The 25,870-nt window shown below is 44.1% G+C and overlaps 1 protein-coding gene across 14 annotated transcripts in view; it reads left to right on the top strand.

Moving 5' to 3' along the window:
- COL9A1 (collagen type IX alpha 1 chain) overlaps positions 1 to 25,870 on the top strand; it is a 205,032-nt gene that overhangs the window by 96,439 nt on the left and 82,723 nt on the right. For 13 of the 14 annotated variants that reach the window (XR_008314079.1, XR_008314080.1, XM_053286747.1 and 10 more), the window contains 6 exons: positions 3,234 to 3,630; positions 15,702 to 15,785; positions 16,443 to 16,463; positions 19,457 to 19,531; positions 21,366 to 21,401; positions 21,529 to 21,591. Coding sequence is in view for 12 of the 14 variants with exons in the window: in XM_053286747.1 (XP_053142722.1) it covers positions 3,234 to 3,630; positions 15,702 to 15,785; positions 16,443 to 16,463; positions 19,457 to 19,531; positions 21,366 to 21,401; positions 21,529 to 21,591 (676 nt within the window). In the remaining 2 variants the exon portion in view is untranslated. The remainder of the gene's footprint in view (positions 1 to 3,233; positions 3,631 to 15,701; positions 15,786 to 16,442; positions 16,464 to 19,456; positions 19,532 to 21,365; positions 21,402 to 21,528; positions 21,592 to 25,870) is intronic. The other variant, XM_053286751.1, reaches the window with a different exon arrangement.

The following is a 25,870-nucleotide window of genomic DNA, read 5'->3' as shown; positions in this document are numbered from 1 at the left end:
AATTAGGAAGCATTGGATTTTCAGTAACACTGAGTTGCAAGGAATAATGGGTACTGTGGTCCCTGGCTGGGATGGAGAAAGCTAGAGATTGCTCAGGTAATCTGAGGAAAATACGAAAATGACCTATGAGGATTCTAAGTCTGGGAGAGAGATCTTCTACACTATCCTCATGCCTCACCAGGTCTAATGAATCATATTTCTCCTCTTATAGCTTACTTTGAAATGACATATTAGAAACATTCTAGTGCAGAAAAAATTATGAGTCTTTAATTTCAGCTTCAGGAATAAGCTGAAACATTCTAATATGCAAGTGCTGTATTATTTGGCAAGGTTCCTTTATGAGATGAAGCAAATTTCAATTACTCTTTGGTGATTCTCATTTGCATATCTCCAAGGAAACCTTGGAAACAAATGTAAGAATAAAAACCAGGAGATTATCTGTTTTGTTTCAGTAATTCTCCCTCTTCTCAAAGTGAGTTCTTTGACATGTGCACATTCTTCAGCAGGAGCTAGCATAACATGAATGCTGTCGCACTGAAGAAATCACAAGATGAAGTGTAATTTCTTGAGCAGTGAAACTAAGGGACCGCTTCACACAGTCATTGCATTATGTGGAAGTTGCAAAAACTAACCTTCAGCCATGCCAACTTGTAATGTGGTAGTCACATGCATTTCATCGGCATGAGCAAGATTCAGCCTCTATTGGCTTGTGGCATAGTATGGCAAACACTAAAAAAACCACAGTAATGCTGCACCAGAAGCCAGTTTGTATTGAATCCTGTACATGCCATGAGCTTGCCCTTGACCACCTTATCACGAATTCACACAGCTAGGAATCGGCACCGGGGAGCATTTTCCTGCTCCTGCCGTGTTCTGAAAGGGTTGTGTGAAGAGGTCTGACCCACACAAACGGACAGATGTTGTTAGAATGTGGGCTGAACAGATCTGGTATGAGAAGAGTTGTGTTCATAGTGAATTGTTATTATTTAGTATTGTTTTGTTATTGGGGCTCAGGTTGCCTATCCTATCATGTGATTACTGGCCACGGTGTTAGAATAATGGTTAGAATTGTGGGCTTGATCTGCAAAGATCCTGGTTCAGATCCCTATTCAGTCATGAGGTTTACAAAGTGCCTAGCCCTAAACTTGCCTGCCCACAAGGCATGTGAGGATGTAGACCGTCTGAATTCCTGGAAGGAAGGATGGGATGTAAACGTAATTGCTAAAATATGTGGCCCAATACATCAATGCCACAACCCACGTAACATTTTCACCATGAAGCTCTTCTCACGATCAGTCCTCACGATCAGGCTTAGCCCGCTCTCCCCGCAGATGAGCAACCTCCAAACCCTGGGCCGGATCGACCACCCACATGACTGCCGGCTCCGTCACGGAGCTGGTGGAGGCTGCGGGGAAGTTCCAGGATGCCCCCCACGAGTACGTGGGGCATTCTGGAGAGACCCCTAAGGCTGGGAGGCTGGTTGCAACCTCCGGGTTGGGGGTCTACTCGTGTGTCACTGCGCACTGCGGTGGCACACGAGCAAAAAAAGGAAGTTAACGGAGCACTTACTCTATTAACCTGATTTAAGGGGAGGGGGAATTAGGTGGGCTAGCCACCTTGTAACCACCAGGTGAGCCATGATGATCACGATGGTCAGTAGAAAGCGGGCTAGGTTCCCTTAGCCCACTTTCTTCTGATCATGGGAATGGCTTCCATGTCATTAACGGGCCTTAATAGCTTTGCAACACCAACATGTTATGATGGCTTTGATAGGTCCATCAGATCTGTAAAATAAAAAGAACACCATCATTTTTTATTAACTTCATTACTATATTTTTGGTGTTGTGTCTCAACCTTGTCAATTAAACCTTTTGCATAGCACCAGAAACTCATATCAAGTCCAATTAAAACTCATATCAAGTCCAATTAAAGCTTTTCAAGAGAGGATAAGTAGGGGCAAAGAAACCGAATAGGAACCAGAGGGAGATGCCTGTAAAGCATATGGATAATTATTTTTTAAAAAGTATTCAATGGTGAGTACGGAAGAACAAAGACAAAAATTTCCACATTGAGGATTTTCCACATTGAGGAAGATACTGGGCAACAACCAGGCTAATGCTAAAGGTAAAATGTGCCATCAAGTCAATTTTGACTCCTGGCCCCCACAGAGGCCTGTGGTTTTCTTTGGTAGAATACAGGAGGGAATTACCATTGCCTCTTCCCGTGCAGTATGAAATGATGCCTTTCAGCACCTTTCTATATTGCTGCTGCCCGATATAGTACCAGTGGGGATTCGAACCGGCAACCTTCTGCTTGTTAGTCAAGCCTTTCCCCGCTGCACCACTTAAGCTGCTGAGCACCATGGAAATCAATGAGACATGTTAGTTCTTATAACTAACTTAAACTCCATTAATTTCAATAGGACTTAGTTATAACTAACTTAGTTTGGATGCTGCCCACTATACTGACAGAAAATATGGCAAGATTTTCAAACAGTGGAGAGTGTCCTAAGTGCAGATTCCAGTCATGGGCAGATTGAAAAAACACATCTTAGATCTAGTCAGGAGAAATGATACCTTAAAACCAGTCGAATAATTATAGAATTCAGAACATGACCTTATAGGCGGCAGATACATAGAACACATGACAGATGTACATGTGAACACAGCTGCCTAAACAGGCTTATTATTGGTCTTAACACTGTCAGAGAAGAGAAGGAAATACACACCATTGCACCAATAGATGTGGCCTCTCCCTCTTTCCCTCTATTTCTCCTTTCTTTTCCCACCTCCCCTGCAGCCAGCGCAGCGTGCAAAGGTTGGCTAGAAGGGTGGGAAGGTCAGGCCCGGGGGCGGGGAGATGTATGTAAAATACAAAATGTCAAAAAACATAATAATTTTAAAAAGCAAATTTGCTTTTAAAAACCCCCCACTGTTGGAGGATTATATTGGTTTAAATAGCACTGTTTTCTTATTGGCTGAAATATCAGCTTTGTCTTGAGTTGTCACATACTTGAGCCAGCATTGTTGAGTCATAATGCATTTGGCCAATAGGATATTTGAACTAGTGACTCACACTGGGTCAAAACTACTAGTGGCCTGATGGTGCCCTGAGGTGGTAGACTCTCTCTCTCTCTCTCTCTCTCTCTCTGAAGTGACAATTAATCCAAATGCCCAATCAAATCAGCTAACCAAGCAACATCATCGAGCTTGCTTTATTTTCACCCTATTCAGGTCTTTATATCCAAATGGACTACCTGATGAGTATTCTATTCTAACTACTTTTCGGATGACTGGAAATACTCTTCAGAAATACTGGAGCATATGGCAGGTTCTGGACTCTTCTGGAAAAGAACAAGTTGGACTGAAGCTTAATGGACAAGCCATGTCTCTTGAATACTCCTATAAAAGAACTGATGGAACTCTCCAGACAGTGACATTTTTGGATTTACCACATCTGTTTGATTCTCAGTGGCACAAGGTTATGATTGGTATAGAGAAGAGTGCTGTCACCCTTTATATTGACTGCATTATGATCCAAACCTTAACCATAGAGCCAAGGGGAAAAATCAATGTTGATGGCTTTACTGTGCTGGGAAAACTGAAAAATAATCCTCAGATTTCAGTTCCGGTAAGTTTTAAATGTTTCTTTTTACAGTCCTTGAGATTTCATTTTCTTTGATGTTTTTGTGGAGGTAGAGTAGCAAATGCATCAAAATATATTTTGTTCCAAAGGGAGCAGTGGGAAATAGTTTTGTGGCTTTGACATTGTAGGGAAGCAATGCTTATCTCTTAACAAGCCTTAAGCATCAACATCTCACTATAGACAAATATCTGGAAAGGCGCTTGTACTGAACCTTACAAGAACATTTAGACACTAGGGGGAAACAGCTCTGAAAACAAGATATTGTTTAATAGGTGAGACTAAAACGGAAGCTGGATTTCCATGTCCTGCTGAAGATTTATGTATCAGACCTTTATAAATTACTATTTAACATGACCATCTATGGAACTGTAGCTTACTAAAATTAATTGTGCTCGTAATGTCATAAAAGCTCCTCCTAATTTACGTAGGTTGGACACTGAAAGCTGTATATATGCATGCATGCATGCATGCATGCATGCCTGTGTGCGTGTGTAGAGCTGTAGTCTACTTCATTCCAAAGCCTCAAAGCGGAAACAATACTACCCTGATATAAAAGGCACACACACCTCTATCCAGAATGCTTACAGTTTAAATCAAGAAATCACTTTCTTGGGATGTATCCAAAGAAAGTAAGTGGCGACAAAGCCCCATTGAAATAAATGAGACGTACATTAGTTACAACTAACTTGTCTAATTGATTTTAGTGGTGTTTAGGCATGACTAATTTTCTTTGGATACAACACCTTGTTTATATAAAATGAAACCTTCACAAGAGTGAAGTTCACTGCTTCACTTTGGAGTATATGCTTTGGCGGAGCAAGAGATTTGGAATCTTCATTTATAGTCCAGACACCTTGGTTGTGACATCACAGCTCAAATGTAACTCCTTTGTCTTGAGAAAATTTGCCACTGTGTGATTCTGTTCACGGTAATTTTTGAACAGAAAATTCTTCTGTGCTCCTCTGCCAAGAAAGTTAGATTTCAGGAACCCTAGCTGTGACACTGTGTCACAGCTTATTTATTTCCAGAGATGAATTGTGATTGGTGTGAAGTATGAACAGAAAGTGTGAAGTACCTTCAGTGTATGATGGATAGAAAATAATTTGTACCTGCCACATCTCCATGCAGGCTTGGATGCATTTGTGAAGGTTTTTCTCCCTCTAAGATAATGAGTCATCTTGCTGCACTTGATTTCCAATAATGTAATAGAGCTTTTCCTCAGAGAAGTAGAAGAGAGGGATTAAAGAATATGTGTGTGGCAGGCTGAGGCTGGTTCTGTAAGACCCTTTGATTTAATCATTCAGCTCCAGTTTACCCCATGTTACTAAATTTGTAATGTAGTTAATTTGGATTAACTGCATTTGAAATTTTCTCGTCCTTGTAAACAGGCTGTTCTCATTCTGTGGTTGTTCAACTCTCATCCTCTTTCCTGAGAAGTACAAAAAGATCCTACAGGGGGGATAGAAGGGTCCATCAGGGCCAAACTACATGTGACATATATTTGTGTGATTTGTTCCCTTGACTGAACTCCATTTAGTTTCAAAAAGCAGTATTTGACATGGAATTGGGGTCAAGAATCCCAATGGGCTAGTGCAGGGATAGGCATCCTTGGCTCTCCAGCTATTGCTGAACTACAACTCCCACGCTCTCATCAACCACAATACATTGCAGCTGGGATGATGGGAGTTGTAGTTCAGTAACAGCTGGAGAGCCAAGGCTGCCTACTCTTGGGCTAATGCAAAACCCTTGCATGATCATAACTTTGTATCTTTGTATCAATGAGCGCAAGTATGCTTAACTATGTTTGGGTTGTGGGTGAAGTACCTACCTTTGAAATATTTAGAGGCTGATAACTGGATTGGGGCCTATGACTTAAATTACCTGTCCCTCTCAAATCTATAGTCCTATTCACTATTCACAAGTGATTACAAGTTCGATCCTGACCAGGGGCTCAAGGTTGACTCAGCCTTCCATCCTTCCGAGGTCGGTAAAATGAGTACCCAGAATGTTGGGGGCAATATGCTAAATCATTGTAAACCGCTTAGAGAGCTCCGGCTATAAAGTGGTATATAAATGTAAGTGCTAAGTGTTATTGCTATTTAAGTCAGCTGAGAGTTTGCCTCCTTCTACAGAATCACATGGCACTTTACAGAGTTTCATAAGCAAAAAATAGACAGGTCACTGCTTCAGTGCACTTAGAATCTAAAACAACGGGGAAGAAAATTGAAAGTGGAGAGGAAGAGACAAGAGTAAAAAAACATGGATGTGAGCAAATACAGTTACATGCACTTCCTGTAACTAGGTCGCAGGAACTATAAGGCCGCATTCACATGTAACACAAAACCACAGTTAAATGGGAGAGAGGTTGGAATTAGTGTACTTCTGAGTGCGTGAAACCGCAGTTTCGTGGCAAAAGCACCCTCGCCAAACCCCAGTTCGAACCTTCGGTTTGTAGTGAGTGTCACTGCTCCAACCTGAGGTTTTGTGGTGGCAGAGTTGCATTCAAACATGGACGCTGCCATAAGCGCAGTTTTGTGCTGTTTCTAGAACCGTAACCATAGAGAGGAGGGCCCAGATCTGTCCGGGATTGTGCCCACTCCATGCCTGCAGTGGTTTTTGCTGGCCACCTCTCCGAGCACTTGCCCCACCTCCCTGTCTCTGATCTAATAAAGCAGTTGCCTGTCAAACACGGAAGTCACAGGGGGGCATGCCCTCTTCCCACTCTGTCCCTTGTGCCCCCCTCCTGGCAATCAGAAGAGAAAGGGGGCGGGATGGCAAGTAGATTATCGAAAATCAAGCGATAAAGATGTGTGTTCACAAGCACATGCACTCATGGTGGCAACATAAACAGGGGCCACTGGGACTGATAACATTAATAAGCATTAGATGGCTGGGATGATAACATATGGCAGGGCAGTGATACTTGGGGTCGAGCTTAAAAGGCAGCTCCACCCGGGAATTCCTGAATGGCTCAGGTCTGTTTTTTTGTACAATGATGTTGGGGCAGGGAGGGCCCAGCCCTTTCCCCTTGGTCTAACGTGTGCGGTCCCTAGACTTACTCATAAGTGGGCTGGGCAGCAGGATCAGCATTGCCTTCAGTGAAAGGAGCTATTCTACATCTGTGATGACGAGATGCTGCTCCTGAGCAGACTCCTCTCTCGTGAGAATGGAAGGCCATGGGGATACCCCTTCACAACTCATTAGAAGAACCGTCCAGGAAGGACAGGGGGGTTGAGTAGAATAATTAATAATGTGTGACGAAAGCCCTTCTCCCATGGACTGTTCTCTCATGAGAGTGTCAGGCCATGCAGACATGCATGTGGGCTGGATGGCAGATGCTGCCCAGCCTGGTTGCTCCTCACAAGCAAGCCACGGGGATGGGTTTGCTTTCAGCAGCTTTCCCTGTCTTGGTGACTGCCACGAAAAAGCAGTCAAAGTGGGCCCTCTGCCAGCCCGTCCACCTATTTGGAAATATCAATCTTTAATTTTGCTCGGAATGGCGCTCCCACTCCTCTGGGGTCACAGACAACTGGAGCTCACCTCTCCCGCGATTCACCATGATGGCAGATCTGCATCTGCCACAATGTCGGTCCGAACAAGGGAAATTTACATAAAGATCTGTCCGCAATCCCGGTGTTTCTCCAGTCTGCCTACCTGGCAATGCCCCAGACATATGGAGTGTTAGAAACTTTCCTTTGGGTGCATCAAAGTCTTCCCTAGAGAGGAGGGGGTCACTGTGCAAAAGTTCTATCATTAACCAGGGAGAACGGGGGCCCCACACAAGCAGGCCCCCCCTTTTTGGATGGCTCAACTCATGAGTGCAGTTTGATGGAAGACCAAAGGTTTTTGAGCCTAAGGCCCTCCCCAGTAGACTGACCCTCTCATGAGACGACTTATCCCCAGGTGGCAAACTGCCAAAGGGGCAGGAGTGTGGTTTGGTCTCCATGGACTGCTTCGCTGGGGTGAGCCATCACAAGAGCATGCTTGGTCACAGCGAGACAGACCTCAGGATCCTTTGCCCTTCCTTGTTTACATATCACCTCCTAGGAAGTCATAATGTTCCCTTCTCTTCCCTGAGTAACTATATATATATATATATAGAGAGAGAGAGAGAGAGAGAGAGAGAGAGAGAGAGAGAGAGCCCCTTCACATTCCTCCACTGCCAGAAACGTGAGCACTACAGAGATTGCTGGGATGTGGCCTTGGTGGAGCAGGAAGAGGAAGGGGCTCCCTTGCCCTGTAAATGGAGGTTGCTGGGCTGCCGCTGGACAAACGTCTATGATGCGATTCATGGTTAGAAAAATTAACCGTGGGTTCGGCAATCTCCAGTTTCACATTACGTGCAAATGTGTCCTATATTTTGTTCATCTAAAGTTGTTATATTGGGTAAGCTGGCCAAAGCTTTAGCCCTGTTATTGAAAGTAGGAAAGGCATGCTGCTTTGATTAAGGATGTCACTTTGATTGACTAAAACAGTCAGACATCCTTCTCCAGGTCAATAGATGTTTAAGAAGGTTTAGCTGCTCTGAACAACTTCACATTGAAAAGAAGATTGTATTGGTTCACGGGAGGACACAGAGATGAATTAGCTGCATGGGGTAGAGTAAGGAGAGTTCCTTAAGTGTCCCTGTTGCCTTCTGTTCCATTCCATATTCTTGTTCTGAAGGTGGAACAGTGAGCTGGTGAGGTGGTCTGTTGCCTGTCATTGCTGGAAGAGAACTGCAATGTGCTGCTCTGCCCCACTACTAGTCCCACCCCTTGGGTGAGTCTGGCTATGATGCCCCCCCCCCACGGCCCCCTCACTGCCCCTGCCTGCTCAGGTCAGAAGCTGGTGCCCCTCTTTCCCTTGCCGTCTCGCCTTCCAGGGTGCACTCTGTTCTCCATCCAGCACTGCTGATTCCTGCAGCATGCAGCACATGTCCTGCTTCACCAGCCCATCTCTCTCACCACCACTGCTGCACCAGCACCAGCTCTCTCTGTCTTTCTCTTCCACTGTCTCTCCATTCTAGGACCAAAATTGTCTGCCTCATTTCAGGAGTTGGGAAAAAGGGAAGTGTGTGTGTGTGTGTGTGTGTGTGTGTGTAATTGTTGTAACTGGTTGGAGGACAGAACATGTCCCAGAAGGTAAAGGCAGCAAGGGGAAGAGAGGGGAAGAGGGTCAGGATCAGTGCTGGCCTCTGGCTTGAGGGGTGTGGCTGGTGAGGTGGGGACACGGTTGGTGAGGGGGGATGGAGGATCAAAGCAGGTGGCAGTGGAGAGGAGATGGGGTGGCATCAACAAGTAGGTGGGGTGATGCCCATGATGAGAAGAAGGGCTAGGCCTCTGTACTTGCCATCCAGTGGTGCACTCACCACCTGAGGCTGTTGCCTCACACAGCCTCATTGGTATTCAGAGGCAGGATGCCTCTGAGTACCAGTTGCAGGGGAGCAACAGCAAGAGAGAGGGCATACCTTCAACTCCTGCCTGTGGGCTTCTCAGAGGCATCTGGTGGGCCACTGTGTGAAACCGGATGCTGGACTAGATGGGCCTCGGGCCTGATCTAGCAGGGCTCTTATGTTTTTATGAGAGCTGCCCCTGCTGATGAGTGTCAGTGGACACTATAGCTCTAGTCAGAATGCACCCTTGCACATTCACTGAGTGTGCAGAAAAGAGGAATGGGAGTGTGCTGGCTCATGCTGCCTCCTGTGCTGATGTGCTCACAGGTTCTGTGCTTTCCTGAAAAAGGTAGTGCTGAATGTTTGGAGGGTTCCTTTGTGTGATTTAGAACCAGCCAAATGGTCTCAGTTGAATGTAGTAGGGCTAGTCTCTGTTTGTTCTCATAGCAGAACTCTTAATCAGGTAGCGCAGGAAAGCAGTTCTTACCAATGTGTTTTGAATAGCCTACTTTTTGTGGTTCATACAAGACTCAGCTTTGATGATTAAAGGGTGAGGCAGGGAAGACACAGAGATGGGGTAGAGAGTCCTGGCTGCTATTTGGAATTAAAGCTGCTTTAGCCCTTTTCAGACATATTTGAAAGAAAGGATGGCATACTCATGTACACCCTGTCCAAAGCAGATCCAGAAGTCCCACCCCCGGTGTGTTAGTCACTTCCTCTCCCATGCTGCTCATAGTTACAGTGTTCATCTGAAGAGGCAAATGCCATAAGCATGATGGCCGCCACTTCTGTGATCAGCATCCTAAGCTCCCAGGATCACACTTTTGGCATTCAGCTCTTCAGATGAACGCCATACTGTGGGTAATTTTGTGGGAGGTATGGGTATGATATGCCAGAGGGCAGGGCTTCCGGACCCACTTTGGGGACATGAGTACCCCATCTTTTAAAAGGGACACGAGGCTACTGTTCTTTTAAAAACACCTCTGAAGAGGGCTGTTGTCTAATGACAAGTGGAAAAAGAGCTGGATGTTCCTGGCTCAACTGAGTTTCACTTTTGATATAGCAGGATAAATTTGCTTCTGTAGCAAATTATAAGGATGGGGTGGCCCCTGTGGTCTAAGCTCCATTGCTCTGTCCATTAATATTCCTGTTGGCTGTCTGCAGATGAAAATGGCTCTATTGTTATTGCACTTTGATTTAACTCATACTTCAGCTGACCGTAATGGAACTAAACTGTCATGAAGCTGATTCTCTGAACAGGAAATTCAACTAAGGGTAGGAAATATTTGAAATTAGAATATCTATTCTTTTGGGGGGGAGGGGGAGCAGGGGAAGCAGGTGCATACTTGTCTGGTGCACATATTTGTTCTTGTTTCTTATAATGCGTGAGAGACAAACTTCTGCACAATCCGTACCTCGTATTATTAATTCCCCCATCTGTCATAACCATGGTTAAAATGTACATTGCTATTGAACTGAACCATGAATCCTGGTTCAGTTCAATATCAATGATTCATGCTAAACAGAGCTTGCTTGTTTTTAATGAGGATTGGAAACCAGGCTTTCAAGCTAGTTTTCAGACTCCATTTAGGAGGGAACTCTGGTCGTTAACCATGCTTAAAGCAAGTGCGGGGGATGGAGGCGTAATTCATGTGTGAGAGGGGAAGGGCTGTGGAGAGGAAGTGCAGTTTTATTTGACCCTTTAGCCATAGGTGAGGGTTTGCACTGACCCATCATATTGTGTGAAGAAACTCATCAAAGACATGGGTAATTTTTGAAATTAATCTGAGTTGTGAAGGTGCTTGTTTCACAGATGATTATTAAAAATATATTATATTTAAGCATATCCTAGGCATCATAAACTAATCCATGTTAAATTGCTTATATCATACAACCATAATTGTATAATACAGGCAAGGACCTGCATTTGTTTGATAGTTCAAGATTTCTGAAAATGAACAGGAGAATTTCATATTAGATTCAATGATATAAGATAAACAATTGGACATGACAAATACCCTGATCCAAATAGAGTTAAATCCAAATGTGTCCTCACCTCAATGGCATTTCCAAGTAATTTGCAATGAGATTCTTCATGTGTAATGTGTAATCAGAATGTAAGAGGGAAAATAGTCTTGGGACAGCAAATATAGTCTAAATTATGGAAACTTGGGGATTTCAGAATATGGAGAGGAAAATGAAAGCATAAAGAAGAATTTTGTGAGATATACCAGACAAGCAATGCCATGTTTCAAAATAAAGGAAACTTTGCATGAAATCTCATAAGATTTCAGTCTTGAAAACCTCATAGGTTGTGCAAATGGCATTGAACTGAATCTGACAGTACTATCCTGTCTCCTATGGAGGACCTGCAAGACAAGGCAGGGCAAGAAAAGTCATTCTGCAGAACCTTGGAGAGTTCCGAGTGAGCCAATTGATCCAACTTAGTTTCAGCTCCAGCTGAGCCTTTTTATGTCACTTGTAGGGATTTGCAAAAACCGGAAAACCTGGTTCAGCCTGAATAGTACCAGACTGAAGCTGAACTGGGTCTGATTTGGTTCTGTGCTCAGTCGAGCCAGACGTGGTTGGTTTGAAAATGAACTTGTTCGAATCCGAAACGGTTCAGCCCCAGCTCAAGGGGGGGGCGGGGGACAGTAAAAGTGTTAAAAGTGTGACAGACTTACGACCACCGAGGGCCTTGGCAACCTTGGGTGTGTGTGTGCTGCAGCAGCCTCAGAGGTGTCTGGAGGCTCCCCCCACCAGTCTCCCCCAGGCTGTTTCAGCCCTCTGTGTGCACAAAGTGGCCATTTTAGGGGTCACCATGCATGCACACTGGCCATTTGCGTGACCCAGATCACACAAATGGCCAGTGCGCATGCATGGTGCCCCCCAAATGGCCACCATCCATGCACAGAGGGCTGAAATGGTTCATGGGAGACCAGGGGGAGGCTGGTGGAGGGAGGAGAGCCTCTGGAGACCCCCCCCCAGCTGCTACAGCACCCCCGAGGCCACCAAAGCCCTCGGCAGTGGTAAGTCTGTAATTTTTTTAACTGCCCCGCTCCCCCTTGAGCCGGGCCTGGCTGGTTCAGCTGGAGGTTGAGCCTTTGAACCAAGCTGGTTTGAGGTCAAGCGGGCTTGACCTCGAACTGGCTCACACATCCCTAGTCACCTGGCCTTAACTGTCTCCTTCAGGAGTCACCCCCTATTAAGAATAGAAGAACAGCCCTGCTAGATCAGGTCTATTTAGTCTAGCATCCAGTTTCCCACAGTGGCTCACTAGATGCCTCTGAGAAGCCCACAGGGAAGAGGTGAGGGCATGCCTTCTCTACTGCTGTTGCTCCCCTGTAATTGGTATTTAGAGGCATCTTGCCTCTGAGGCTGGAGACTAGTAGCCATTGATAGACCTGTCCTCCATGAATTTGTCTGAGCCTCTCTTGAAGCGATCCAGGTTGAAGGCTGTCACCACATCTTGCAGATATGTGCACCACATAATGCAGAGTGTGGATCCTTAAAGGGGAAGTTCTCAGGCCTGGAGCTAAGCAGTTCTCTTTCTCTCAGCCCCCTCTCACCTGATGTATTCTCAAGTGGGCACAGAAGGATGAGATGTTTCTGGTACATTTTGGTCTGACTCCTCAGGTGAGTTCAGCTCCGCAGGGTACCATCTCTGGCCACCCAGTTTCAAGTTCTCAGGACTTTTCATTGCCCAGTTAATACTCACTGTTGGGGCTTGAGGTCTGAAACTTTGCAGCTGGAGATGGGGATTTGCCTGGCTCTTCCCCCTTGGAATCGAGTCCTGGCTGTCACTCAAGATTGGGGCAATGACAAGCACTGTTAAAGGAACTTAAACAATGGGCCACGCAATGACTCAAATATGTTGGGATGGGTGTTAGGCTAGCCATTAGCAGGAGTAGAGATGGCAATTTTATGACTTGAAGGATACGCGAAAAAGAAATGAACTTTAAAAATGTTATACAGTAAAACTGATTTGGGGAATATAACCAAAGAATTACCACATGTTGAAGAATTATCATATGTTGGAAGAACATGAATCAAAACAGAAGGAGAACATGGTTGTGGAAGGCTAATATTTTGTCTCCCTCAAACTTAAGAAAACTAAATTGATGGTTCTCAGCCCTTCCTCATATTAGGAATGGCTGAGAACCTTAGTTTCAACAGTGTTGTTATGGTTGAAGGTCAAATATCTTTTGTAGGGGGGATTACTACTGTTCCTTAATGGCCAGATTATTTTTCTCAATGGGAACTGATGGGAGATATACAGTGTTGTTTCTGGAATATCTGGAATGTAGAAAGCCACCAGAGCTTGGAAGAATTGACTGCCAAACTAAAGGTTGGGGCTGATGTAAGGTGTTTGTGTATGTGTGGTGGTGGTGGGGTGGGGGGAGAAGGCTGGAAGCCAACTTGCGGGGTGCAAGGCCTCTGGGGATCAAATGTCTAGTAGTGAACCTGCTGCCTTATAGGAGAACTTATGTTGATTGTCTTTACCTGATGCTCTGCTTGTACAGTATATTTCAAAAGCACCATAAGTCTCCAGTGATATCTCCTCCAATGGAAAACAAATCTACTTGGGAATTCTCACTACTTGAGGAAGGGGGAACATGTAACAGTATTTTTAATGGGACATGCTAGAATAAATTACAAAGAATAGCCATTGGAATGTATTGGTTCCTTCCACTGGCCGTAAGAATGCATTGAGTTTCCAAGTGGCCATTGGAAGGCATTAGACCTAGAGTGTTTTAGCAACAGAAATGAACCCATCCTCTAAAATAAATAATATGGACTTGCATTGGAATCACTTCTCAAACAGATAAAACAATGCATCTGATGTACCATAAACAAAATTTCATTAGTAGTTGGACATACTCCAAAGTTCTTTTGTACTGCTATTTATCCTGAAGTTTTCAGTGAGGTATATGTAAAGCTTCTTTTTTGTTTATCTAAATATAGCATTTGTAAACATCACACAGAAAGAAAGAAGCATGTTATTTCCATTTCATAGGGGTGTTACAAAAATGTTTTAAGAGCATGTGAAATCTCACAGAGGTATATCTCAGAACATTTCTACTGTGTACAGGAGCCAGGTCTGCATAATTTTACTTTGACATTCCATTCTTGCACTCCAGTGACCCCTCACACACAAACACACTCACCCTTCATTACATTTTCTGGAAGAAAAGGATCTAATGTGTCTTCATTTTAAAAAAGAATCTATCTTGAATTTGCTGAGAACCAGTAGAGGCCTATTCATACAGTGCTAAATTGATATCTGGGTTCAAACCTCAGTTCTCCAAAGAAAAGCAATGCCAAGCATTCTGGATGAGTCCATTCAGAAGTAAATACATTGTACATACATACAGGAAATTAGCCAATTACAGAGCTCCAATTACAGAAAGAGGAGACCTGGCCCCTTTACCTTTTTGGACAACCTCAGCTGGCTATTAGTGGATGGAATCAGGGATGAGACTTTTGGATTTTATTAAGGGCCCCATTGCCTTTCCCCCCATAATTCAAGCACTGGCTGTATTTTCATCATCATCATCATCATCATCATCATCATCAACAAAAACAACAGATTAGTAAATGGATTTACCTATAAAGGTCTTGACACCTCCAGGTTGTCCCTCACAGAAACAGAGGTGAAACAAGTTAGGGACTTCATGCTTAAGAATTAGCTGTGGGGCCACAGTTCACACAGAGCAGGTTTCTCTTAGGATTTCTTCAAAGGAGATACTTTCCTTATAGCGGTCATTCACACAATCAAAAACTGTTTGGGAGCTGTGTGTGCTCCCAATGTTTGGTTGTGTGGGAGCAAGGTAGGAGGAAAACCTGGGTAGAATGATTGTGTGGAAGCAAGGTCGGAGGGTAGCTTTTCCTCCGACCTTGCTTCCACACAATCACAGTCACTTACCTTGCTTCCACACAACTGCAAATTGGGAGCACACATATCTCCCAAACCCAGGTAGAACACAGTTTTTGATTGTGTGAGTGACCTCACTATATTTTATCCATTAGTTGATTCACACTTCCCTGCATGCTGATATATCCAAGAAGAGTAGCTGCTACTGTATAAGCAATATTTTTTTGTTTGGTCATTTGGAGGCACTCTCTAAAGACAACTGCATAACTATTTCCCCTTGGATTGATACATGTATTTTAATGATCATTTAGAAACTTAGTGTAGTCCTATGGGTATTTGGAAGAAAATGGGATCAATGCATTCTAATGGCCATTCGGTGTCAACTTTTAAAAGTATGTTTATTTTTACTTCTTGTTTTAGTAGATGTGATCCAGAGTTTGTCCTTAGAGTGCATAGAACTGGGCACAATTTCCAGTTCATTCATGGACTCATCATGTGGCCTTTGGTAACCACTTTCTGCCTTCCCCAGTACCTCATCTATAAAATGGGAACAATTATTATCTATCTCTCAAGCTAGTGAAGATCAATGAGATAAGGGAGTACTGTTATCCATGTTGTTATGTTAAATCTATTGCTCTAATAAATTCCTACATTACATATCAACAAAGAGAGGACAGGCTTGAAATGAATCACCTACCTCTTTCAAAGATGGCATGGGTAGCTATTTAGAATAGATCTGTTGCTAAATCACATCTCAAAACTAATCCTTTGCCAATAAAATGAGCTTCTTTTTGTCTCTGCCCCTAGTTCGAGATCCAGTGGATGTTGATTCATTGTGACCCTCTACGACCCCAAAGAGAAACTTGCAGTGAACTTACAGCCCGGAGTTCGGTAAGAAAATAGCTAAAGATCTATGCTTAGTTATATTACACCTCAGGTTAGAGTTGGCAGTCTACCAGGACTGATCTAGAATTCCCAGAATCAGCATCAATCTTCACCTCAAAGGATATCTTCAGTCAGAGTTGGCAGTCCTGTTTGGGGTGGATAATCAAAATGTTTTAACGGGTTTCGTTCAAAAAGTTTTGAAAGTGGAAACATTCAAAGGTTTTGAAAGCGGAAGCATGTGAGTCAGGAAGTATGGGGTCTTTCTTTGCTTAATAATTCAGGGCATAGCATAGATCAAGGCAAATGTTTATGTGGTGGTGCATGGTACTAGCTGCAAGACAAAGGGTTAAAGAGCTGGTGTCATTCAATCCCTCCTTTCTAGCCATCAGGCTTCCTCCAGTCTCCGTTACCCTCCTCCACGGCTATTCATTAGCAGAAGGAACTGTGCCTATTGCAGGCTGTGTCTTTATAGGGCTTCTGCAGGAGTCTTTCTGGGGGCAATTTTTTAAATATCTAAACTTCATCTGCAGCAATTGGAGGAGTGTCCATGGCTAGCTCAGTGCCAGGCAAGAGGTTTTCCTGCCTCCTAGGGGTTTTCCTGCAAGTCATTTGCCTTTGCCTGTCTCAAGTAAGTTTTGCCTGACTTTTTCTTGTTCTTTTCAGATAAGCCAGACAGCCACCAAGGTAAGTTTCAAGGCAGGATGCTTGCTTAGCACAGAGGGGAACTTGTTTCACTATGCTTTTGGCTCTTCTCTGACTTCTCTGCTGTTTTCTTTCCATCTGGGCTGGCAGTCTAGAGCACTCTAATGTATATAATGGTTGCAACATGTGTCAGAAAATATATTTTAAGAGTCTTGCTTAGGAGTTTCCCTGAGGCAGATAGCTGGCCCCTGTTGGAGATTCAGTGTTTAACTAGATGGATGTTTAGTTTGATGTTGTAAAGCAGTTTTTGTTTCCTTTATCCTGGTGGAGACTGTTCTGCAGTGTGTGTGTGTGCACTGGATGCAGTGAGGTAGGGCATGGAGTATGGGAGGACAACTATTATGTGATCAGATTTCAGTAATGATTAGATCTCTGGCCTATACAATGGTTTTGCATATCAAATGGCTGAATTCTGCCTCTCCCCATAAAGGGCATGCATCCCTGAATAGAATGCTTTTTGTGTGTGTGTCCAGTAAAATATTTCCATTCAATTCAGAGCAAGTTGCATTGTAGACATGCACCTAACATGACTAAATATGCAACAGTTCCCCCTTAACTTCTTTAAACAACCTTGTTATAGCCACACTCAGAGTCGTCATTCAAGCTTGGTAAAAGTAGGGCTTCTCATCCATGTTTATACATGTAGTGAAGAGTCTAATACATGCTAGTGATTATGTTTCTAGAACTAGGAGTTGATGGTTATTCTGGATTAATTAACAAACAGTGGTACATAGCATAATCATCATCATCATCATCATCATCATCATCATCATCATCATCATCATCATCCCAGTGGTCATTGGCACCCTGGGTGCAGTTCCAAAATACCTTGAAGAGCACCTCAACACCATAGGGGCCACAGAAATCACCATCAGCCAATTACAAAAAGCAGCTTTACTGGGAACAGCCTATATTCTGCAACGATATCTATAACAGCAACAACATTGACAATAAAATTCTGGCATCCCAGGTCCTTGGGAAGGACTCGATGTCTGGATAAAACAAACCAGTCAATAACACCTGTCTGACTGTGTAAACAAGAAATAATAAAAATATAAAATAAACATTTATACTCCACTTTTCCATTTGAAAAATCTACCAGGCAGTTAAAACAGGGAAAATTCTCAGACAATAGTTCATAGCACAGAGTCCTGTATAAATGCTAGGTTTCTCGGTTTTAGACACTCACTAGTCTGTGTAGTTGTAAAGATACTGTAGTGCCTAAGAGACAAACCGATGTATTATGCCATGCAATAGCTTATACTTCAGGCTAAGACAGCTACTTCTTCTATAATCTGTCTGAAGAAAAACAGCTCTTTTAGAATGCTGGTCAAGAGTGTGGGAGACACAAAAGTTATAACTAGAGTTCTTCTCACAGCCTGAATGTGAGAAAGGAGACTAAGAAGTCATTCACATGTTAAACCTACCTCCCCTCCCTGCAGAAGATCACATATCTGATGTTTGGCACATGGCATGCATAATCACATGATCCGTGCAGCAGAGGCCATGACGCCCGGCCTCCAGATATCCCTTAATGCACCATGCAAGGAGCATGTAAGGAGCATGGTGCATTGAGGGATTCCCCTTCAAGCTGGGAGCTCTAGGCACCTGGCTCTGTGTTTGCTTGGGTTGCCTGCAACCCAGGCAGACACACAACCCTGTACCTGTTCCGGTACACTCATGTCCTTTTACCCAAGTAAAAGGCCGAGTAAAAAAAAAACCCAGGCTACCCAGGGAGGCAGAGAGCCAGGATCAGCCCCAACCCTGGTGCTTCACATGAGCAGCCTTACCCAGGGTTGCCCAAGCCCGGGTAAGGGCTGCTTCTGTGAACAGCTGTCCCTGAAAAAAGTCTCTCAGTTCAGTGTCAGTAGCTCACCTTTTTTTGCAAGAAGTGTGAGGGTAGAGAAAGGGGCCTGGTAGAGGCTTACTTCACAAAGCACCTATTGTGAAGTTAACCTTGCCTGGCAGTTGGAATTTAGTCATAGAGAGAAAAACAGCAGAGTACGTTGTAGAACTTGAGGTCTAAGAAATGAAAGGAAAAAGAAAGAGGAAAAAGAAAAGAAAGCAGAGCTTATTTTTAGAAGAAAACCTTACAGACCCAACCATTGTATTGAAGGACCTCTTGGGTGTATTTTTAAACGCTGCTTTGTTACAGAAGTCTCTCAGAAGACATATCTGGATATTTAGGAATTGTGGTTTTTGTTTTTTTTAGGCAAAGCTAAGCTCAGTTAGGCAAAACATAATGATTAGTACTTATTTACAGAGCTCGCCTTACTTTCACTCACAGATTGAGTTCCTAAGGGAAGCAAATTGATCCCAAAGGTGTTTTTCTTGAATTTTGTCACTGGACCACTTAAGGAAAGTCCTTTCCTTTCATGAGAAAATTTAAAGCATATTAATCTTCCCCATGTCCTGGAGTTTGTTGCCACACAAGGTCTTTATTTTGCATCCTACTAAGGATTCCTGCAATGGGTGGGATTTCCCCCCTGTACACATACTATTTGCCACAGTGACAGGCAAAATAGCACCTTTTAATATCAAAATCCCAGATTATCATTGCATTTTACAGAATGTCGCATGCAATTGCATTTGACTTGCAATCATGTGATGACGATAAATATTTATCTACTGCTTTTCAACAAAAAGTTCCCAAAGTAGCTCTCACCCTGCTAAATAAAGAGCATAGCCCCTTTAAAAAGGTGCCTCTTTGGTCGATTCACAACTTCATGTGAAAAGATGGTCAGAAGTGGGGGTGGAGTTTAAAGAGTCCTCATCAAGGAAGGTGTTTGTTTCCATGAACAATTACAGTTGTCTGGTGCATCAGAGCAGAGAGAAGCTGAACTCTGGCTAAAGATGGTTTCCAGTTTCCCATGGCTTATCTTAGGTGGTGGTTCCCAACTTCTCCTCCTTTTGTAGCATGATTTCCAAAGCTGTCTCCTTCACTAAGTGGTTTTTTTTTTGCAATTTCTTGCCAGAGAGGCCCCCCAGGTCCACAAGGCCCTCCAGGCCCCCCAGGCCCCCCAGGAGTTCCTGGCATTGATGGCATAGACGTAAGTGCTTTTGGTGTATACATTGAGGAATTCTTGCTCACTGTGATATACAATAGCATTGCTGTCCCTCTGAGTATATTTAACGTGTGACACTTGAGGTTGGCAGCCCTCCATGATACCCTATTAACTGGCGGTTGGAATTATTTACTGATATTCTGTGCCAAGAATCTTAGAAGTGCATTCCAAGTCACGTATCACCAGGGCTAGTGGTGTGCACTAAATTTTATTTTCTGTATCACCCTTATTAAATGAGATTGCACTCATTTTGTTAAAGAGTTGATTTACAATCTGCAACAGCAAGTAAATGGGTCCGTTTGTATTGGAATGGGTAAAATTTTGAAATGGTCCAGAATGATACATTTAGCAATAATATAAGGCCATATTTCACTATTTTCATTTATCTGTTGAGTGTTCCCTTGTGGGAGGTAGAATATTGGTTGTGTGTTGTTTATGTTATTACTATTACTTGAGGAAAGGAGTAAGTCTGAAATGTGTTTTGCTGTGCGCTCTCTCTCTCTCTCTCTCAAATTTTTATACCGCCCCAAACTTTCATCTCTGGGCGGTTCTTTATAGTTGTGATGTTTTCTATTGTTCATATATAAAATAAAAATATTTTGAAAAGCAATTAAATGGGATTGCTAGATACGTATTTATTAATTGATAATCTCTGTCCTGCTGTTCTTCCACTTTGAAAGGAACGCAAAGTGGCTAAGAGAAGAGAGGTAACAATGTAATAGTAAGATGAAATAATAGAAACCAGCTGTCATTCCCCAAAAGCTATTTTATAGACCCAAGTCTTTACCTAGCAATGGAAGGCATGTAGTGATGAGGCTACATGTGCCTCCCTAGGGAAGGCATGCTAGGGCATTTGCACCACAACTAAAAAAGCCCTGCTTCTTGTGCCCACACACTCACCAAATCTCAGTTGTTATAACAAGTAGCCAGGATAATATGTGATTATTAATTTAGTACAAACCCTGACTGACATCCAGATTAATGTTGCACATGCTGACTAACGTTTCATATGCACAATGGGGAAGGGACAATTTTTGCCTATTTCCTCTTCCCTCTGTGCCACCCAAACACATGTCCCTGTGGACTATAGTTGTGCAGTATGCTCAAGGACATATTTATGGGAGGAACCGAGGGATCAGAAGAAAGGGAGGAGTGATGAAAAATGCTGCTCCCTTGTGGCTCACTCAAAGCATTATTCAGTGAACACAAAGTTTGTTTTATGGTTTTATGTATGTTTGTATGTGTAAACACACACACAAAACAAACCCTGGAGGTTCTTTTTGTTTGGACTTTATTGCTAAGCCCAGATGTGGTCATCTTCTGTTTCCTTGCTGGCAAGGTGCCCAGTGACAGCCCATGCAGTTTCACCTCTGCTTCCTTTCCCCTCTCAGGCTGGAAATAAACTTTTGTTTGGCTGCTGTTCAGGCAAGGTGCTTTGGGCCCTTGAACTGAGTAGCAGCCAGACACGGCCCCCACACCTCCCTCCTTTACTCAAGGGCAGGAAAACATGGCACGAGTCTTGTTTGGCGCCAGGGTGACCAAGGTGCCAAACAGCCCCAAGCCTTCCTTTCAACAGAAGAGGTGGGGATTGCTATCCTGCAACTGTTGGGAGGACCCCTTCCATTTCTACTGCTCCAGGGCTGGGACTTGGCATTCTCCTGCCACGGTGGCCTCAGCTAGTGTGGCAAGTGAAAATATAAGCCTTCATGGAACAAGAGGCCATTGGGGTTGCTCCTGATAATATCAGAGTGAATAATTATAAATGTGACTACAGGACCTGAAATGCTTGCTTTACCCTTTCCTTTTTCTTTTCCACTAGGGAGACAGAGGTCCTAATGGCCCCACTGGCCCTCCGGTAAGCGATTGATAGTGCTTTTCATGTTTTGCTCACAGGATTGAAATAAATCTTGGATGATGAGAATATTGCTAGCTTTGCTGAAATCCCCTGTCTTAATTAATATGTGTGCCATTCATTCCTGCAGGGTCCAGATGGTGAACCAGGTAAACCAGGTGTCCCCGGATTGCCAGGAGTACCGGGAGCTGATGTGAGTAGAATTTTACTGCTTTGACACCAGCCACACCTGCTGTTCATAAGATATTGCTACACTGAATACCTCTGGTGTGGTTGCAACCCAGGCACTAGAATACAATTCTGAATAGGATATTTCCATAGAGTGAAAAGCTTCTTCTTATGTAATGCCAAGCAGCAGCTGAATACCTCTAGGAAAACTGGGTGTATATGAACTGATGATGAGCTACATTCCCTGGAGAGACTCATTCCATCCAGACTTTCTTGTATGCAGACAGTGAAGGTACTGTGTGCTGGGGTTGTCCTCCCTGTTTGGGGCAGTACAGAGCAGTAGGAAAGGAAACTGCAAGATAGGAGAGGCCAGTAGGAAGGAAGAAGGTAAGTGAAGCTGGTCCATGTTGCATGGCAGGGACCCAAAGTTTGGTTTGATTACGTCAGTGCATGGCACTGTTCTCTCCCTCCCAGGCAGTCTAGAAGCAGCGAGCATAGGTTTCCTAGGAGATGAGTCATAGGGTAAGCAGGGGAAGCACTGCACCAAGAGGCCCAAATGCCAGATTTTTGTGTTACCACCTCACAACATTTTGTCCCAGAAAGCAAGATGACAGGAATGTTCTGAAGGTGAACTGTGTTGTGAACTATTGGACTTTATTCCCTGCTCAATAGGCCCTGGGGTGCTGCACCCAACAGGGGTGGTCTGCCCAGCCCAAGGGACTTGGGGAACTTTACCAATTTAGGAATTATTAGGGGTTCTTCAACCCACTCAGGAGTTCAGGGCTGCTGTACCCAGCATGGGTGGTCTGCCCTGTTAAGGGAGTCGTGGCCAGTGCATTTGTGACAAGATGCAAAGAATCAGATCAAGGGCATCTCTTGTGGTTTTTACTCAAGGAAATAGATTTAAACAGACAACTGGATCCTGGCAGATGAAAACTGATATTTCTAACTTACATGCAAAAGCAGTTCTCTCTAATAAGGAGGGGAGAGGGAGAGGGGGAAAGAGGGGAGAATAGGGGAGAGTTCATGACCAAGGAGCAGGGAAACCAGTGAATGACCAGTTCATGGCTTCCTTCGAGTCGAGATGCTGGGGTTCAGTGAGATGGAGTGCATGGAGTTGGGGAGCGAGGAATGCTGAAGCATTGGAGAGGGTGAAGGCGCATCTTCCTGGACATGCCCTCTGGTCTTCTGGACTGAACCTCCAAGTCTTATACCCTTCTGGGTCGTTGATGGTCTTCAATATCCCCCTTTACAACCATCATTGGAGTGCAATCATGCCATCTCCGAGGCTCTGGCCTCAGAAAATGTTGTTCTGTCCTCACCCTCTGGCCCTGTCATCATGGCTGGCTCCACATTATGGTCCTTATCACTTGTACCCATGTCTCACTCCAAGAGGTTTCTGATGAGTTCTGGCAATTCCCCCTCTTGCTCCCGTCTTTGGCCTTGATTGCTAAGGATTACCTGTCGAACAGCTACTGCTTTTCTTCCTGGCTGTTTGGCCATCATGTCTCTTATTGGCACTTCAAAGTGATGGATTTGGGAGGGAAGGGGGGAAAGGATAGGGCCATTGCTACATTATTTCCCATGTAGGAGCAGGGGAGCCAGGCACCCATGCTGATATAGCAATATACATAACAATGCAGTGTACACAAAGTTACAGGTGAAACTCGGAAAATTAGAATATCGTGCAAAAGTCCATTAATTTCAGTAATGCAAATTAAAAGGTGAAACTGATATATGAGACAGACGCATTACATGCAAAGCGAGATAAGTCAAGCCTTAATTTGTTATCATTGTGATGATCATGGCGTACAGCTCATGAAAACCCCAAATCCACAATCTCAGAAAATTAGAATATTACATGGAACCAAGAAGACAAGGATTGAAGAATAGAACAATATCGGACCTCTGAAAAGTATAAGCATGCATATGTATTCAGTACTTGGTTTGGGCCCCTTTTGCAGCAATTACTGCCTCAATGCGGCGTGGCATGGATGCTATCAGCCTGTGGCACTGATGAGGTATTATGGAAGACCAGGATGCTTCATTAGCGGCCTTCAGCAATTCTGCATTGTTTGGTCTCATGTCTCTCATCCTTCTCTTGGCAATGCCCCATAGATTCTCTATGGGGTCAGGTCAGGCGAGTTTGCTGACCAATCAAGCACAGTACACTGTATACTTTTCAGAGGTCCGATATTGTTCTATTCTACAATCCTTGTCTTCTTGGTTCCATGTAATATTCTAATTTTCTGAGATTGTGGATTTGGGGTTTTCATGAGCTGTACGCCATGATCATCACAATGATAACAAATTAAGGCTTGACTTATCTCGCTTTGCATGTAATGCGTCTGTCTCATATATCAGTTTCACCTTTTAATTTGCATTACTGAAATTAATGGACTTTTGCACGATATTCTAATTTTCCGAGTTTCACCTGTATCTCCTAACTCAGACAATGAGACTGTTCACACGAGCAGCCCTACCCATGCTTGAGGGGCTGCTCTTGTGAAGCGCACCACGCTCCTTGCTCAGTGCATTACGGGATATCTCGAGGCTGGGCTTTATTTTCCTGAAGAGGGCTTTGGTTGATGAGCTTTCTGTGATGTTTCACTTCAGGGTAAAAATATGAATGGATGCATTTGACCCAACTTCATTTGTTTGTGTGTGCATGTTGAGCAGAGGCAGGGGCGTAGCTAGGAGAGAGGGGGCCCATGTTCATCCCTCTCTTGGGCAGCCCCCCAGAGTGAGGGAGACAATGAAGAAAATAGGGAGGGATGGAGCTGGAGGGCCCTCAGGAGCTTGGGGCCCGTGTTCTTTGAACCCTTTCGTTCAATTATAGCTACGTCCCTGAGCAGAGGTGTTCAGTTGTTTTGGCTAAGAGCCTCTGAATTTAAGAGAAGTCGTGAATCATTTCAGCAACTTTGTTTCTTGGCAAAGAATGTAGAAATGACCTAAGCAGTGGCCTAAGCTACTCTTACCGAAGTCGAGAATGACCTAAGCTACTCTGCACTGCTCAGAGCAGTGCCGATTGTGTGGGCATATGACCCGCACCGCACAGCAGATGGATAATTGTCTGGGGGGAACGTAAGTTTGAACATGCCTCCATTCTTGCCCACCCTCCCCTCCCCAGAAACAGTTGTGTGAACAACCGCTGTGGCTCTAATTTACAGATGTAGCTAACCAGGGCCTCTGGGGTCTGCTGATCTGGCTTTCTATACCATAACTAACAATAACAATCAGTAAGGTCACTGAGGGTCTCCCAACAGAGTTGCAGTTCACAATATCCTTGGCCAGTGTTATCTCTTCTTCCCCGCAGTTGAAATACCAAGCCTGTGACTGAATCTGAAGCAAGAGAAAGGTTTAACACAGAGAGAAAGGAAGAGAGGACTGGGGTGTCTGTAACAGCTACCAATATGATAGATAGATAAACACAAATAAATTTGACCTGATCCAGAGACTTGAGCATGCTCTGATGCAGATAGAGTTTTTACATGCTCTCTCAATTGAAATTAATGCTCTTTCCAGAGCATTAATCTCCATGGAGAGAGGATATTCACAGAAGCACACCCTCTTCAATATTTAAATGGTACAGGTCGGGGAGGGGAAGAAGCTATGAAAATACCAGAGGCTATGAGAATAATTACAACTAGCTGGGCTGGGTGCAGAGCACCTACAACTCTAGTTTGTTGCCTATCACCATGGCCCCCCCTGCTGTCGCCATTTTGTCACCCACCCATTGCCGCCTCCTTCTTCCCCCACCCACCCATTGCTGCCTCCTTCCCCCACTCGCCCATTGCTACCTCATTCTTCCCACAGCCACCTCGTTCCCCCCCCGCCTGCCTGTTGCAGCCTCCTCCTTCCCCCATCCCTGTCTGTCCCAATGCCTCCTTCTGCCCGTCACTTCCACCGTTTTCTTGGTACCCCCCCCCACCCTTCAGTTGGCCGCTGCCACCATTTTTTCCCCTCCCACCCATCCCGTGGCTAGCCTATCTGGCAGCTCTCCGAACTCTCATGAGAGCTGCCATGCATGGGATTAGCCACAGGTATGCCTTAGAGAATTAAATATATAGATTTTTTTTTGTCCCACCCCTATAGCTTTTGTAGAAAAACTGAAGTTTTAGTTCATTATTTGATTGACTTGAAATGTTTTGGGCTGCAATAACTGTATAGTCTTGTACACTTCAGTTGCTTTGTTGCTTAGATTAATGCCTCATCCTCTGTTTGGATTCACCCACTGTGGACAAATATTAAACAAAATTAATTTTTAAATCATGGTTCTTTCTGCAATCATCTTCAAACCAATT

Source organism: Hemicordylus capensis, chromosome 1, assembly GCF_027244095.1.
Source record: "Hemicordylus capensis ecotype Gifberg chromosome 1, rHemCap1.1.pri, whole genome shotgun sequence".
NCBI classification, from domain to species: Eukaryota; Metazoa; Chordata; class Lepidosauria; order Squamata; family Cordylidae; genus Hemicordylus; species Hemicordylus capensis.
The sequence above is the reverse complement of the archived record's forward strand: the minus strand, read 5'-3'. Positions and strand labels throughout refer to the sequence as shown.